Source organism: Hyperoodon ampullatus (genome assembly GCF_949752795.1).
Source record: "Hyperoodon ampullatus genome assembly, chromosome: 11".
NCBI classification, from domain to species: domain Eukaryota; kingdom Metazoa; phylum Chordata; class Mammalia; order Artiodactyla; family Ziphiidae; genus Hyperoodon; species Hyperoodon ampullatus.
In genome coordinates this window covers 72,647,221-72,665,455 of record NC_136924.1, presented here as the reverse complement: position 1 = coordinate 72,665,455, position 18,235 = coordinate 72,647,221, and the positions used below count along the sequence as shown (strand labels likewise).

General features: G+C 38.8%; 1 protein-coding gene across 1 annotated transcript in view; it reads left to right on the top strand.

Annotated features, from left to right (window-relative positions):
- PTPRR (protein tyrosine phosphatase receptor type R) overlaps positions 1-18,235 on the top strand; it is a gene marked incomplete at its 3' end in the record, with an annotated part of 278,404 nt that overhangs the window by 255,260 nt on the left and 4,909 nt on the right. Inside the window, exons 11-13 of the mRNA XM_079715195.1 lie at positions 2,906-3,016; positions 4,329-4,486; positions 8,061-8,174. Of these exons, the coding sequence (XP_079571321.1) occupies positions 2,906-3,016; positions 4,329-4,486; positions 8,061-8,174 (383 nt within the window). The remainder of the gene's footprint in view (positions 1-2,905; positions 3,017-4,328; positions 4,487-8,060; positions 8,175-18,235) is intronic.

The following is an 18,235-nucleotide window of genomic DNA, read 5'->3' as shown; positions in this document are numbered from 1 at the left end:
CTCCAAATTATGATTCTTGGAATTAATAGATAATTTTACTGAAAGAATCAGCCCATCTAGCAGAAGAATAGTGATGATTTGGGGTTACATTCTGCTAGATAGCGTGCTATTTCGAATTACCTACAATTAGTGTGGTTTCACAATATTATCTGTAAGAGAACATTTTCCTTCCTTGCATTTTCCTTTTTTATATCATTGTTAGCACCACAATAAAGAAACCCTAAAAAGCTCTTCACAAAAATAATTTGAACATGAACTTGTGCTCTTAGGAACAACTACATTTGCCGCTCTCCCTCACTTCGTATTCAAAAGCACCCACACTTATCTGGTCTCTTTTTCTACGTTCTCCTAAAAGGGGAAAAAAATGTATTCGGTATGTAGAAATAAGCTATTGTATCTCAGAAAGGAGATGGGATGCTAATTAAGGGTTGTTTGAATGAACGAGTCACATTGCATTGTCTACTGGGAGCTGGCTGCCAATTTCATTTTTGGTAAAGAGTCAAGAAAAACATTCAAGAGGGCCCCAGCAAGCTTGGGAGAGAAGCGAGCAGCGCTTCCATTTATCAAGTAGGTGCACAAGCCTGGATTGTATTGTTAAGAGTCAGGGTGCAGGCTGAGAGCTCCTGCCTCGCAGCTTTTCTTACCGGTTTCAAGAGCCACCTTCCCAAAGAGGGGCCTTCTCCTCAGGCCTGATCTTGGACAATGGGGGCACGTATGCCAGACTGCTGGGCCACTGAATGCCTCTTTCTTTGTTCAGTACCTTTTTCAAGATTCTTTGTCACTCTTCTTGGATTCATCCAGGAGGCATGGGTTTTAAGACACAAAATAGCTCGGGTCTTGCAGCGAAATAATTGATGCTCCATTGAAAGAAACCAGGCAAATTGGTTAGTATGATTATCTTTAACAAACTGGGGGAATTTGAGACATTTGGCAACTCGTAAATGAGGAGGGAAAAAAATTGCTGTATTTTTAAAAGATTGCTTTTTTAAAAAATTATTAAAATATAGTTGATTTACAATGCTGTGTTAGTTTCAAGTGTACAGCAAAGTGATTCAGTTTTATATATATATATATATATATATATATATATATATATATATATATATATATGTATAATTCTTTTTTAGATTCTTTTCCGTTATAGGTTGTTACAAGATTTTGAGTATAGTTCCCTGTGCTAAAGGTTTCTTTTTTTAATGTTAATGTTATATTAGCCAGAGTAAGCCTTTAGCCTGATTGCTTGACAGTCTTGGGTGTGGGGTGGCATGTAAATAGAAGTGAAAATGATTTACTTTGTTTGGAAAAGGACCAGAACGTAGAGGATGCAAATGTGTTTTTATTGTAGTGGATGAAAAACACTGATTCCACTAGGTGAAGTGACTTCCTTGTGGCTCTATCACATAGAGTACTTGGTACTTAGCATGATAGAGCCCCAGAGGTGTGTTTCTGATACTTTATGTGTCTTTTCCTGTAATTCTGTAATTTTTTGCTGCTACTCTTTTAAATCTATGAGTACTTAATTTTTTTCAAGTGTGGTCATGTGCCTTTGACATAGATGTAAAGAAACAAGTGTCCTGAGGACGACAAAATCCCTATAGAAGGCAAGAAGTGAAAGAATTTCTCTATAAATATGCATGTGTGTTTGAAAGAAAATCATGAATTCTATTTAAACAATATTTCTAACATGAAATTGCTTCCCTGGGCACTGAAAATAAAATGTCAACTTTCACACTTTACATTCTTAGTCATTAAAATATGTGGCAAGAAATTAATAGTTCTTTTGCAGTTGTTTAAAAGGCAAAATAATAAATAATATGAGCTTATATGTATGCTTGAGTCTCATTTTGTAGTTTTTTAAATAATGTAGCTTGGATATCATAAAAATAATATAATATTTAATGCATGATCTAATGCATATTTAAGTAATAACCTAATCACTTTAGATCAAAAACCCATTCCATAACTGAGTAGTTGTAAAATAACAATAATAGTAATAATAATATTATGTTTTTAATGCCTACTGTATGCCTGGCTTTGTCTTAAGTGCTTTCCTTATATTAAATCTTGAGGAAACTGAGCCCAGAGATATTAAGTATCCTGCTTATGGATTCACAGATAAATGGTAGCACCAAAATTTGGCCCCAGGCTCTCTGACTCCAAAGCTTGCACCTTAACCACCACATTATATTTTCTTGCTCGCCATATAATTATTATTACTGCTATTAAACCCTTCAAAGAGGATCCATCATAAAAATTTTAAAAATAATTTTGCTATCCATTTATTTCAATGGATCCCATAGGTGAAAGGGTCATTAGTCCTAGAAAATATAATACCTTAGGTGTATTAATGGTCATTACATCTGCTTTACATACAAGGGAAACTGGATTCTGTGGCACCTAACACATTACAGATACTCTAATTAGAGACTTTTTTTGATGAAGCAGGAAATGTGACTTGCCTCAATCACTGTGGGAAAACATTCATTTTAATCCTAGTCATCACAAGATAAACTCTAATATTTGGATCTTAGTTTCCTAATTTTTAATTCAGTTCTTAATTAGTCCTTAATTTCTCTATGGGGATTTGGAAAATTTTGGCTTAATTACTTTTTGGTGTGGGATTAACAGCAACAGTGTTGGGCAGACATATGTAAAAATTGATATTTTATTTAAAAAGCATTGAGATATAATTTATACTACACTATACATACTATAAAGCTTACCCATTTAAAATGTATGGTTCAGTGGTTTTAGCTCATTTACAGAACTGTAAAAATTGATACTTGATTTTTTTATATTAACTAAATAGAAAATTTTCAGATGCTTGAATAAAAAATACTCCAAGGCCAATGAAAACCATTAATATTTGCTTCTTTAATATTTGTTCTTCTTTCCCCTCCTCCAGAAATGTGTGCTTTACTGGCCAGAAAAGAGAGGAATATATGGGAAAGTCGAGGTTCTGGTTATCAATGTAAATGAATGTGATAACTACACCGTTCGAAACCTTGTCTTAAAGGTAAAACTGTGGAACTGTAGCTATCTACAAAGTAGACGATGTTGGAGGATTACATGTCTATTTTGAAATTATTTATCCTAATAAGTACTGCAGATTCAATTTAAATAAATTAAATAATGTCAAGATCAAGGAGAAATTATAATCACTCCCTTATGGATTTCTTTGTTATCGGCTACTATTAGTATGTAGAATTATTAAACTAATATAAGCAGCCATTAAGAAAATTCACTAAGTGGGAAGCTCAGGTCTTCTGCTTTGCATAAATATGACATCTCTGATTTAACCTTTTGAATGCCTTTAACTAAAGGCTTGTGCTGGATACTGTACCATGATTTCTTTTTTTAATGTCCCTTTGGTCTAAGCAGATTTAAGTAAGGCCTGGAAACTGTGAAAGGGAAAATCTGCACTTGTGGGAGGCAAGAAAAGCCTGAAGTGTTGATGAGATCTCCCAAAACCTGGAGTCACAGTCATTTATGGGGACTTTCCCGGACCACATTATGTCATAGAAAGTTATTTAAATTTGGGGCAGCAGATGCTGAGAAATGTTGCCATGGTATTGTTTTTACTTCTGGAGAGCAATCATCCCAAAGATTCCAGTTCTATCTAGAGCCTCATTACTGGGACAGAATCACCACAGAGAGGAAGAGGGTAGACACAGAGCCGTGAGGCACTTACTGAGACCTGTTCTTCAACACGGTGTTCTCAAGTGCCTCATCCACACCAGGCCCCCACTGGGTTTTGACGTGATGTGCATGGACCCTCACTCAAAGCATTTCTAATCTAGTGACCCTTTGTCGCTCCTTTACTACAGGGATTCCTCACTGCTGTGAAAAACTGGAATGTGGGATGAGTGTAGAATTATTAGGGAGACTGACTATAAAATTAAGCATTCTTATACTGGTCAATATGTTTAGAATAACCTCTCAGGAATGTTCAAAGAGCAGGAAATGCACTATATCCTGATTCTTTCTTGGCTATATCTTCATCTAATATCCATTATGTTTATTATAATAAATTACAAACATATATTTAGCATATGTATGTTTTCTATATTAAATATATCTTAAACATATATACTAAATACATATTTATCATTTAACAGAGCAAGACTGTCAAACTTTGACATCAGCATAGTTACAGTAAAGTTTTCTCAGGGTGAAAGAGTATTCTTCAAAAATCTCCTAGATTTTTTTTCTGCCTAGAAATAAGTTGCCAGCAAGATGGGAGTGATAGAAGGCATTCAGTATTGTGGTTTGGGTGACTTTTAGTTCCACAGGACAATGAAGCATCTGGTGGCTGTTGCTCTTTTCAGCAAGGAAGTCACACGCAACATGTGAAGCATTACTGGTACACCTCATGGCCCGATCACAAGACTCCAGCCAGTGCCCAGCCCCTTCTACAGCTCATGCTGGATGTGGAAGAAGACAGACTTGCCTCTGTGGGCCGAGGGCCTGTGGTTGTCCACTGCAGGTAAGGGATGAGCTGTCCTTTCTGCCTAAGCAGCTGTCCTTTGTAAAGTCATAGAGCAGGTGGAAGTTGGGTTTTACTTCCTGGTTCTGACTTGGCTGATAAATTAAATATGTATTGAAAATGGTTAACTTCCTCATACTTGAGGCTTGACCGAGACAATACTTAACAGAAATGAAGTGACATCATTAGCATATTTTCAGCAAACAGTCACACAGTGGAGAAAATATCACTTCTAATTAATAGCTCAGGGAACAGGAGAACTTATTCACTCAGTCCTCTACCTTGAAACGTAGATGGATTCAATTAGTCTCATCAGTCTCACGTGTGCTAGGAATGACATATGGTTTTTTTAATTATCAACAGCTTCTTGTTGTTTCAAGATGGCCCCTGGACTTTACTAGGATTGTATCTTGATAACATTTATTATTATGTCAAATTTGGTGAAAACCAGTCAACTATTCTAAAAGTTACCTCATGAAAAACAGATGGAAATACATTTATGAAATGGGAAGTGGGCAAGTGGTAATTCGCCAAAGGGAAAACAAAGTGCTGTTACCAGAACATGCAGTACCGGAGGCTGGGCCGACACAGCGACAGATGTCCGCAGTGGTTCCCTTCCCTAACATCGAGCTTAAAGTTCTTCTCCTTTAACTTATACCTCTTCCCCCTGTTTTCCCATTAGTGTGCCCAAACTAAAGCATATATTTTAAAGTTATTTATATAACCGGCCATTTATTCTCCATAATTTCTCCAAATAATTGGTGTTACTTTATTGACCCTCCTAAGTCTTGTAAGATAGTTTTTGATATTGTTAAGAAATAAAGTATATTATTTTAGATTATAATTTTAGCCTTCTTTTGAACCTTTGTGGTTTAATTGAGTAAAATTTACTATATGTCTATTTATGCAAAGTGTCATTATCTAGTTTCTAACATTAGGCCTCATCCTAAACTTAGCTTGGGGCTGAAGAAAAATACCTAACTGGCCATACTTTAGGGCTGGAAGTGTCCCCCACCCAAAATCATAAAACAGTCAGGATATCTAAAATGAACTTACCATTTCCCCTGTGAAACCAGCTCCCCTTCTGATTGCTATTTCTAAGAATGAGACCATCTTTTTTCCAGGCACTCAACATCAAATGCTGACAGTTATCTTTGGCCCTTCTCTCAACTCCAGCCTCCATATCTAATCAGTCACCAGATTGGCTTTCCCTTCAAAGCTTCTCCCATAATCATCACTTCCTGCCCAACCACCCAAGTTCAGGCCCTTATGACCTCACCCATGTATTTTAGAAGAAGTCGGCTAATTGCACATACACACCCCACTTCCCCATGCTCCACCCCTACTGCAGCCTATTCTGTGCACTCCTCTTGGATGAGGTGCCTAAAACCCTCTTTCATCACATGGAGTCTATGCTCAACACTTCTCAAAGGCTTCCCATTCCCTAGAGCAAAAGTTCTCAACCTTGGATCTGTGAATTAGCTATGAGGGCCAGTGAACTTGAAATGACTTGAACAGATTTGAGTACATGAAGTTAAGTGAATTTTCTGGGACTGAAAACTCATTGTTTTCAACAAATTCTAAAAAAAAAAAAAAAAAAAAAAAAGGAAGAAAAAAGACTACCATTCTTTTAGAGGATGATGTCCAAACCTTTTAGCTTTACATATAAGATCCTTTATAGGCCCCACTGTACCTTCTCAGTCTTATTTTCCACTGTTTCTCTAATATAACTTTCTCTTTAAGCCAAACTAGCCTACTCATTGTCACTCTATTCTGCAGCAATTCTTTCCTTATACCATTCTCATCCATGGAACATTCTCTCTCCTTCATGATAACCAAAATGCCTGCCATTCACAGGGTATAGTTCAAGTCCTATCTCTTTATTGAGACAAACTCTCCATAGACACTTCAACTAAAAGGGACTCATTCCTCATCTGAATTCCTCTGCACCCACATTCAACAGGAGATAAGTGCCACGTAGGAGAAATAGTGCTATTTGAGTGCCAAGAGGGGAATTATTCATTCAAACCATGAGGATTGAAGAAAGCCTCTAAAAGTTGGAATAATGTTGAACAGGATCTTGAAAAGAGGTCCAATGTTTGTGGTTTTAAAAGGTGGTAGGGAGGGCATTTCTGACTGGAGAAATATCCATTAACACAGAAAGAAAAATTAGAAAATAGGAGTTTTTTGCAATGATTCAAATGAAAACAATGACACAAAGGGTACAAAGTTGACAGCAAAAAGCTTGAAAGTTCGTCACAGTCATATTATGTAAAGGCCTGAATACCATGGAAGGGTGCTTAGACATTGTGCTGTGACCATTGGGAGCCATCTACAGTTTTTGAGTAGCGAGTAATATGATCAGGTCCCTGTTTTAGAAAGATGAACCTAGCAGCTGTGTATATCATGAATTAGCCCAGGAAGAGTCTTGAGCCTTGGAAACCATAATGAGATCATTGCTAATCATAAAGTAAGATTTCAAAAACGTGAGCACAGTTTATAGAAAGGAAAGCATGGATCACAACAGCTCTGCAGAGGTGGAAAATATAAGAATTGGTAACAGATTGGATGTGGGAGTTGAGAGAGGGGGAGACGTTGAAAATAGCTCCAAGATTTCTAGGCTGGAAAACTTGTGGCTGCCTGGTAATGCCATTGAGGAAAAAGATAATTAATTCTGTTTTAGATACACTGAATTTAGATACATTGAAATGCAGCAAGTGTAGAATAGCAACAACAAGAGTGCCAGCTAGGAGGTGGAATGCCAATCTAGAGTTTAGGAGAAACTTGGGGAATTTAAGTGTAGATTTGAGAGAAATTTGCATTTGTGGTTGAAATTGCTGAGAGAGAGAGAGAGAGAGAGAGAGAGAGAGAGAGAAAGCTTGTTTGTTAAGCTGATGACTTACCGTCTGAAGGAGATTCATGAGTAAACCTTCCATGACAGGTAGTATGTCTGTTTAACTGTTACCTTGATTAAAAAAAAAAAAAAAAAAAGACTTGGAAATACATGCTTCTAGCCACATCCTCTCTCCTTAACTGAATAGAATCTTCAGTTATTCACTAGCATCTTCCACATCAGTATATCCAAGACCAAAGTCCCCACTCTCTCCCTCAAATCAGCCCTCATTCCAGAATTCCCCCTTCGTCTCGACGATGCTGCCATTCTTCCAGTCCTCCAGGCGAGTCACCTTGGACTTTTTGCTTTTCTCACTGTTCAGCTCCACACTCACATTTATGATGTGTATAAGTCTTTCCCCTCCTTGCTACTGCCCATACCTTACCTAATTTCAGGGCTTAATTCTTCTTTGTAGAACAACAAGTACCTTTTTCACTATTCTCTCCCCCCACTACCTCCCTCCACCCCATTCACCTACTGCTTAGACCTAAAGGGAAGAATTGCTGTTTAAGCACTCAGCACAGGGCCAGGTTTGTACACTCAGTACACGAGAGCTGTTGCTGTTGTAATTACTATTATTAATCCCAATTGTTTCCAATTTTAAAAGTACCTTTTAAAAAGAATATATTTTACCTTTGTTATTTTTCCTGCACCTTTTAATGCGTTACTTGTTCTTCTCAGTGCAGGGATAGGCAGGACGGGGTGTTTTATTGCTACATCCATCGGCTGTCGACAGTTGAGAGAAGAAGGAGTTGTGGACACACTGAGCATCATCTGCCAGCTGCGTGTGGACAGGTGAGTGTCGGGGGGAGAGGGGGAGAGACACTTCAGAGCAGTGTCATCGTCACAACCTAATCCGATCAGCCTGACTTTGTCAACACCACAGGCTCTGAAGTCCTAACTCTCTGTAGAGATTTGTGTAAGATGCTTAGGAATGTACATGACATTTAAAAGCCATCAAAGAAACTGTTATTTGCAACACTGACCCTCAGGAGTCCAAAGCCAAGAGCTTATGCTAACCCTTCCTTGTCTTTGATGCAGGTTGTTTATGGTGATAGCTGTTCCTTCTTAGTCTCACACCTCTGTTCCTTCATAGGGACTTTGCATTTTCATTTGAATTAACTGAATCATTCACTTTAGGATCTTGATCCTTAAAAATGAGGCATATGTCATACTACCGAGAATCGTCTTTTTTTTCACTGTTCCTCTTTTAATTGCACAAAATGCAGATAACAAAATTTACCATCTTAACCATTTTTAAGAGTACAGAGTGTTAAGTACATTCACATTGTCCTGCAACCAAATCCAGAACTCTTTTCATCTTGAAAAGCTCTGTACCCATTAAATAACAAATACCCCCTTCTTGTCAACCACTATTCACCTTCTCACTCTATGAGTTTGGCTACTCTAGGTGCCTCATGTAAGTGGAATCATGCAGTATTTGTCTGTTTGTTACTGACTTCTTTCACTTAGCGTAATATCTTCAAGATTCATCCATACTGTAGCACGTGTCAGAATTTCCTTCCTTTTTAAGGCTAAATAATATTCCATTGTACATATATACCATATTTTGTTTATCCATTCATGTGTCAATGGACACTTGGGTTGCTGCCACCTTTTGGCTGCTGTGAATAATGCTGCTATGAACATGGATGTACAAATAGCTATTTGAGATTCTTTGGAGTATATACCCAGAAATGAGATGGCTGAACCATATGGTAATATTTTAAACTTTTCAAGGAATACCATATTGGTTTCCACAGCAGCTGCACCATTTACAGTCCCACCAACAGTGTACAGGGGTTCCAACTTCTGTTTGTTTTGTTTTGTTTTTTGTAGTGGCCATCCTAATGGGTGTGAGTTGAAAGAGCTATGTTTATATATAGATGGTTTGATCACCTTTGTGATGATCTTTGTTTATGCACTGAAAACAGAACAAACAAGAAATTTCTTTTCTTCCTTGCTCCTCAACTAAGCCTGGGGAAATGAACAGCTGAGTCAGTGACCGAGAACGTGCACAGGTGCTCATTGAGAACAGACACAGAGAGGAAGATGCTGTATGGGCACATGAGCAGTGGAACTCCCTGCTCTGCAGTTTGCTGTGCTATCGTGGATGAAGAGTTGTTCTGAAAGCTGAGCTATGGTTTCTCTTCTTTCATTCGTACAGCGAATATTTATGAATCATCTCCTAAACGCAAGGCATTGTTCTGGATGCTGCACGTACTTAAACGAGATGAGTGTGGCTCTGCTCTCCTAGAGTTTAGATGCCAACAGAGAGAAGAGATAATAAACAGCAAAGAAATAAACAGGACAATTTCAGACAGAGATAAATGCCCTGAGGTAATAAAACAAGAGTCACAGGATCTGAGCCCCTGGAATTTAGTCCTGTGACCTCGAGTTTCCTAAAAGTAAAACTACAAAAGTCACATTTTTAAGTCATGCAATAAATATTTATTGAGCCCCTACTATGTACTAGGTCCTAGAATTTCAATAGAGACAAAAGGATTGTTCTGAAAATTCAACGAGAAAATATATATAAAGCACTTAGAACAGAGTCTGGCACACAGGAAGCCTTTCAATAAATGTTCACTTCATTACTATCATCTTCATTATTATTAAAATCATCAGTGAAGTTTCTCCAGTCTCTAAAAACTAAATATTCAAATCTCCTTTCCAGATGAGGTTTTCTCTCCCCATCCCTATCGTTCTTTGTTTCTTTTTAAATAGTAATTTCTAAGTCTTTGTCAGTGTATCTTCCCTCTATTTTTCTCTTAACTTTGGCTTATTAGAAGCTGTTTACCTTGGTGATTAAGATTATGGACTCTGGAAATCTATTGCCTGGCTTTGCATCCTGGTTCCCACCATTTCCTGGTTGTGTGGCCTTGGGCAAATTATAAGACTTCTCAATGCCTTGATTTTCTCATCTGGAAAATGGAAGTAATAATAGTATCTACTTCTTATGTTGTTATAAGGATTAAGAGATAATCTGTAAAGTGGCTGGCTCTTAAGCATGCAACCAAGGTTAGCCACAGTTATTATCAATAAATATAGAAAGAACCTGAACATGTATCTATAAATTGGAACTAATAATATATACCCCACAGGGTTGCAGTAACATAAGAGGAGATTATACCTGTGGAGTACTGAGTAGAACATTTAGTCTAGGTTTCTTACCCTCTCTCTACACCCCTCCCCACTTCTGCCTTTCCTTACCCCTCATGTAACTACTTCCAAAAATGTTTTCTTTTTGTGCATAAGAAGATCAGCTTCAATTCTCTCTCCCCCTCCTCTTATAATTGCTGTCTTTCTTTCCTGAAACCCCCTTGCCTTCCATCCACTACTGCCCACCCCAACTGGAACAGGATCCATTTGCTTCACTTTAGACTCCAGGACCTACCTTCACCAAGAAGAGGGAACCTATGTCAGAGAGTGAGGGACAGTACCCAGTCAGTCTGGAGTTGCTCCTGTGGTGATCTTGATCTCTTCTGCTTTGTGCTTCTGTAAACAAGGCTCCTGCATGGCACGCACAGATCCCCCAGGGACTCCAGTTCATGTCCGTGCACCCACTTTCCTATAAGCTAGAGCCAGAGCTCCACGAATGCCAAATACATAGATCTAAACGGACTCCAAGTTGATGTCCAACACCTGTTCTGACCCTATTTGGGTCAGAACAATGACCAAATGAACCCAAGAGTCAGAAAAGAGATATTCCTTGCCCTCACTTTTTTAAAATAAGGAAACAAAGAATTCAAGATAGCAAGTAACTTGCCCAATGTCACCCTGAAAAAAAGGGGGGGCTTGGTTTGCTCGTTGTTTGGGCTCTTGTTACTCTTAGATCTTGTCTATTCGCCCTCCCATCTCCCTCCTCCCCCACCGGCTTCTATAGCCTGACCTCCACCTTGGTTTCCACTTCCCGGTCACATTACTCTGTCAAGTCTACCAAATTGTTCTCTAGCTTTGAAGAGAATCACAAATACATTTTTTAAACCATATCACAATGCCTCCTCTATCGGCTCCTTCCTTCCTAAAGCAAATGGGCAGAAATTTTTAGCCTTGGCCTTCCATCACCACCAAGGTCTCCCACAAGGCTTGTCTTTTTACTCCTGATAGGATTTTCAAAACATATTCAACTTCTCTGCTGATCTAAAGCCTATCGGTTCCCTACCCCCTGGATCTGAATTACTGCCAATACGTGTCTTGATATCATTCTAACTGATTTATTCATCAAGATCCCTTCTACATAAATTCTGAGTCACTGCTTCTGTTGTTTATGAAGCAGATCGTCTCCCTGAAACTTTCCTTGAAAAGTCTTTCCTTTGCCTTCCTTCCTTCACAGGATTAACAGATTTTCCTTTTCTTGTCTCTTCCTTCTGTTGTGCACTTCCTTAGTTATTATAAAAAACAAAACAGAAAACTCCCTCCTTTCTTTGACTCCATCCAACTTCTTCCCATCCTTCTTGCATCTTGCTTCATTTTTTCATTTTCTTGTCATACTTCACTTTCAAAATTCCAATTTGTAGGTGACTGCTGCTGTTGACCATGGCTTTAACTCATATTGGTAAAGGGAAAAGTGGCCTCAGAAAATCCAAATGTCTGTCCTTCTGCTCCTGCAGTTTATTGTTCTTCATCAGTTCTTCAAACCTTGTACCCAATCCTGGTCTCTGTGGCAGTCCTTGCCTTCAATTTTCTCTCCAAAACATTCCAGAATGCACTGTTGACAGCAGAGGTTTATTTAATGGTGGTCACTGCACCATGGTCTTCAAAGCACATGCCTCATTTAACTCCGAAAATGAACCCAAGAGTCAGAAAAGAGATATTCCTTGCCCTCACTTTTTTAAAATAAGGAAACAAAGAATTCAAGATAGCAAGTAACTTGTCCAATGTCACCTAGCTAAGAAAACTGGTGAAATAGACCTCTTTGGCATCTGGGACTTCTGATTTCTAACTCAAAAGGTATGACTGTTTTTGATAAAAGTAAACAATCTTTTGGAATATGTTTACTGCAAAATTGCTAGACAAAAACATAGCTCTTTGACCATTCTTTGCCAATAAAAAAATGTAATGACACTATAATTTTTAAAACAATGGTTAATATGAAGGAGAGCTGTTTCATGAATAGATAAAGTGATATTGTCAGCAGTTGCCTTAAAAATATAATTTGAGGAACATAGAGAATTTGCCTCATGCCAAAATATCTGTCTGTGGAGGGTGCCTAAAATATCTGTGTGTAGTGAACATTTAAAAGACTACTATTAGAGAGCCAATCTTTGGTTTAAAGAGTCATTCCTTTTTCAAGTTTCTTGAACCTACAGCTGACGGGTGAGAGTGATACCTTATGTCTTCCTGGCTATTAACACTTTAAACAGGGTGATCTATCCTTTTCCAGTTAGGGTATGTTAGCTAGAGAGTGTGTAACTCCGCACATCGGGAAGACGTTCAGAACTGAGGTCTTGATGAAGAGGAATTGAAGAGAGGGTTTCAGAAGAGGCCCTGCCATTGAGGAGACTGATAGACAGCTCTGGGCATTGGGAAGGTGAGGGCAGAAGAGCTGCAAGACCAGCTACCTGATTTGCAGGGCCCAGTACAAAATGAAAATGTGGAGCCCCATTTTAAAAAATGATTAACTCTTTCAAGATGGCAACAGCACAACTTGAAGCCAGTACAGGGTCCTTCTCAGCACAGGGAGATGGGGCTGGTGTGACTGAGTATGTCGAGTCCATGCAGTCGACCCTGTTGGGGGATGTTTTAGGATGGGTGTTTGTAGATGGGCGTGAATTCTGTGTCCTGTGGAACAGTCACCCACAATCTCTGCTCAGAGCAGTCCTCCTGAATCATGCATACAGTCATTCATTCAACAAACATTTACTAAACATCTACTGCTGAACATGCATCAGGCACCTGGGTAGAGCAAGATGGATTCCTTAACAGACTTTTCCAGACTGTGTTTCTCAGGGCACATTTTAACGATTAATTACACTATGAGAACCCGCTAAGTGTCAGACTCTCTTAGCCTGTACTCAGGCAAAAAAAAAAAGAAAAAAAATTAAAAAGCTTCTCAATTAATTTTGAGAAAAAGCTATATGCTATATTTCTTAAAACCCCTCTCCACTTGGATATTCACAAAAAGTATTAAAGCATTAAAGGATCTCAAGTGTCCCCCAGCATGGAAATCTATTACACTTCCTTGAAGGACACTTTCACATTTATTTGACCACGCAAAACTTTCCTCAGACACTATCTAAAAGGGAGGGAAAGAAGTTGTAAAATAATAAATATAAGCTATTCTTTCAAGAAGTTTGGTGGCGAAGAGAAGAATAGAGATGGCATAGGAATTTGAGGCTGGGTGAAGACCATTAAAAAGGGGAAAGGAAAGGGTGGGACTAATTGGAAGCATCCAGCTGAGCATAATAAAGGCTACAAAAGACAGAGCCAATATATCAGAGGGCTAATATTTTGTACTCTGCAGGTTCCAAGCTCCACAGAATTTTTCCTATCCTCTCATACCTTCCTTAGCAATGGCCTCTGCCCACTAGTCATCCAAGGCTGCACATTGCATCTTTTTTATAGTTTACCCCCCACCAATTTTATCTGCCTCCTCTGAGAAGTCCACAGCCTGGCTCACAACAAAGAAAAAGAAAGTGGTTTTGATACTGGAAATGGCTTCCATGATTGATAAATCAACAGTGTGAGCATTGAGTAAGATCAAAGACCTTGTCAAAAAAAAAAAAGAGAGAGAGAGAGAGAGAGAGAGAGAGAGAGAAAGAAAGAAAGAAAGAAAGGAAGAAAGAGAGAAAGAAAGAAAGAAAGAAAGAAAGAAAGAAAGAAAGAAAAAATTACAATGCTTGATCATTGTTATTCAACATGACATAAACAGGCAATTTGTACTCAAATCACAAGTCTGCATTTTAGCAATAAATTCAGATGGTCTGGTTTAGAGATGAGTGTGTTATGCTGAATGGATGTTTCCAGTGTAACAACAATGACAGAACCATTTAGTGGATTCCTCACTCTCTGGCAGGACATTATTTTTATTGGCTTTCAGGCAACTTCTATTAATAGATACTACAGTTCTCACTGCAGATTCATGAGTCTGTGATTCTCCTATTAATAATACTTTTGAGCATATTTTGAACTAAAATAGGATTTCTTTTTTCCAAATAGGAGTTCAGATTCAGTGCAGGGCACCCACAGGTGTTTTATTTAGAAGTGTGTTCATGGATCATTCCTTCATTGCCATGGTATTCATTTTTAATTAAAAGATGAAGTCAGTAGCAGGCAATTGGGACAGAGCACTGGCTGGTGGGACTGGGAAGCAGGCAACCACTAGAGAAAGAGGTGCCAGAGATGACTGGACCAGATGTCACGGATGTTGGTGCTAGTCCTGGCTCTGATGCTAATTTCCTGTGACCACTTGTCACTCTAAGCCTCTGTGTCTACATATGGAGAAAGAGAAGTGGTGCATATCAGAAGCCTCCAACCTCATCTGGTCTGAGGACCCCTTTCTAAGAGTAAAATATTTCATGGACCCCAGCCTGATGGTTATACTCTGAATCCCATAATGCTTATAAATTAATCCTGTTTTATTATTTAGCCCTTCCATGGCTTGCTTAAATCTTCTAATCTTAAATATCACTAAATTATTGTGACGATACCACCTAATTAAGAATTCCAGTTGCTATTAAAGCTAAACCAACACTTTCATCATATTTAGATCCTGCTACAAGAGATTCATTTAGGCTTGTGTATACTGTTTTCGTGGTGTGAGATAATGATGAAGGTCATTTACACATTGAGTCTGAGAGATGCACTTGTCCCTTTAAAAATAATAATAACAATCCATAATAATAAGATGGCCCAGGATACTCAGAGACTGCCTCACATGCATATGGAGAATGACTAAGGAGCAAGATGGGAGCACCAGAAGACGTCTAGGCAGGGAGGAAAAGAACGTGTTCCATTGTAGGTTGACCTCAGGCAATCTTTTCCTCACTGTATTTCTTTTCATCCTACTCGACACCTCTGAACTCTGGAAGAACTTGAAAACAGAATTTGGGAAGTGAAACACATAAAATAATTTGTGATCCCGAAGCCTTTTTCTCCTCTTTCCCTCTTTTTTTTCCTTCCCCAGAAACAAGAAACAATCTGTCTAATCCACCCTTTTGAGAGTCAGTAGTGAAATCTGCAGTTGTCTTTGTACATCCTTACCTTGGAAGCCTTAAATTGGAATGACATCCAAAGACCTTACTTGTGGCTTCCCAGACAGGATAGAAAAATGCTTCCAGTGTGCGTCATATCATTGTTTAAATGTTTTGATTAATCACTTTAGTTTGATGATTTTTTTTAACTATAACAACCTAAGAGGAATACATATGCCACCAGTTTCCTAGGCTAATATGTGTCCCTAGCATATTCTTTGTCTCCAAAACTAGGTTAAAATAATTCCAAAGCTAAAATTTCCACCTCTTGGTATAATTTTTACCAACCTTTGTCTTACATTTAGCCATATCCTTCTGCAATCCCAACTAATCCCAGAGATTCCCCTTAATTAGTGAATTTCAATGATCTCATTTGAAGATCAGGGATTGAACATTTTGGTTTACTTATATTCAGAACACTTGAAGGTAAAACTTAGAAATTCGTTTGGATTTACTTGACATCACAGTTCTTGAGACCATAACAAGACGTCCTCTCGTAAAACAGATAATGCCAACCGAATCTTCCAAGTGGTTGTCAGGACGACCTTTTCCTTCTTCTCAGCTAGGAGTCAATTGAGTGTTAACCTGGGTGTTCAGAAGAAAATTGGCTAGTTTTCAGGGGAAAAAAATGGAACTCAAGGTATGCTAGTGCATTGAATTATCATTTGACTTGTGTTGGCTTTTATGTCCTACAAATACTTTGTAGAAAAAAGTATCTATATTCAAAACACCTGGTCAGAAACAATCAAAACGTTTAAGTTCTTTGTCCTTGAAATGACATGGTATATAGACACAGGGAAGATGTCTGTCTGAGACACCCCAAGTTCAGCCCCAGACGTTAGCCTTGTTTGACTCATGCCCAAGCTATCAGAGCTTTACCCATGAGGCACATTAACATCCACAACTTTTGTTCTAAATTTACTGTACCAAACTTTACCAAAAGAATTCCAGATTCAAAAATAATAAAAAGCCAAGGAGCGTAAGTTCCATTGTTAGCCCAGAAGTGAGTCACCGCTGCAGCATTTCTTCTGTCTACTGATTAGACCGGATACGCTCTGGGTGGTGCAGCAGGAAAGGCTTGTTGCTCTTTGTATGTGTGAGTTAATAGTCACAAAAGGTCACAATTTTAACATGTTAAAAACCAAATCTCTCTCCTGGGCATCTGGAGGGGGTTTTTTCAACACACCCTCGCAGTAGCAAAGGTGAAAAAATGTATAGTTTTTTTCTCTTCTAACCTGAGTTTACCCTCAGCTGACAAAGCTATGTGCTTTTATGCAGAGCGTCCGAGAAGACACTGATTTATTTGTTTGACGGGGCTAATGTGACATGTGCTATCTGACATTTCTGGAAGGGCAGTATATCTGAATCCTCTCTGGCCTGGCCATACACACTGTTCATATTCTGTGGCCACAAAGAAATCAGAGGCTTGCACCCAACACCATTTTTGCAGTAAAAGAAGTGACTTTCTTCCAAAGCATGAAATGGGGCAGAATTAGGGTGAACAAGTAATATGTCATCCAAACCCAGGCACTTCTGAGAGTGAAATGGGGCTTTATTAATAATTACACCATTGGGCTTCCCTGGTGGCGCAGTGGTTGAGAGTCCACCTGCCGATGCAGGGGACACAGGTTTGTGCCCCGGTCCAGGAAGATCCCACATGCTGCGGAGCAGCTAGGCCCGTGAGCCACGGCCTCTGAGCCTGTGCGTCCGGAGCCTGTGCTCCGCAACAGGAGAGGCCACAGCAGTGAGAGGCCCACGTACCGCAAAAAAAAAAAAAAAAATTACACCATTTACAGGAGTAAATCAGGACTGTCCCAAGCAAACCAGATGCATGATCACCCTAAGGGCTTATGTTAACTAAGCATTTACCAACAGAATAAGAAATAGAACACGTGGCATTTATTTAGTACTCTAAATGCCACTGTGCTAAGCATTTTATGGATTATCTCATTTAAACCTTGCAAAAAGTGAAACTTTATTAGGTAAACACCGTTTGCCAGGCCAGTGGTTTTTAAACTTTTTTTTAGTGAACAACAGGAAACAAAACATTGGGAAGACAAAATCTTCTACAAAACACCAATATGGAAAACCATTAACAATAATTAATAAAAGAAGGAAGGAAGGAAGGAAGAAAAGAAGAAAGAAAGAAAGAGAGAAAGAGAAAGAAAAACAGTAAAAAGGAGAACTGCTGCCCTGGTCAAAACTGTGATTAGAAGCCAGTCCTAAAGGCCCACTCTCCTTCTCCACTACAGGCACCACTGTAGAACCCCAGGCTCCTGGGAATTCTGTGAATAGCCTTTGGCTAGACATTGATAGGCTCTGACTCATTTAATCCTCACAATCTTGATGAGGTTTGTCATTAATGTCATTTTATAAGTCAGGAAAACCCAGCTAGGAGGAACAAATGATTTGTTCAAAATCCTATAGCTGATAGGTTCAAAAGCAAGGATTCAAACTTGAATCTGTCAGACTCCAAGTCCACTTCTTGCCACTAGGTCATCTACCTCCACTGTAGGTGACTTCTAGGCTGGTTAATATTTAAAAACATACTGGGCTCTTTCCATCTTGGCTTGCCCAACCTGAGCAATATGGCAGAGCTATCCTCTGCCAGGAGTGCTCTTAGTTCTACAAGGTCCTCAGAGGACTCATCCCAGAACCTTC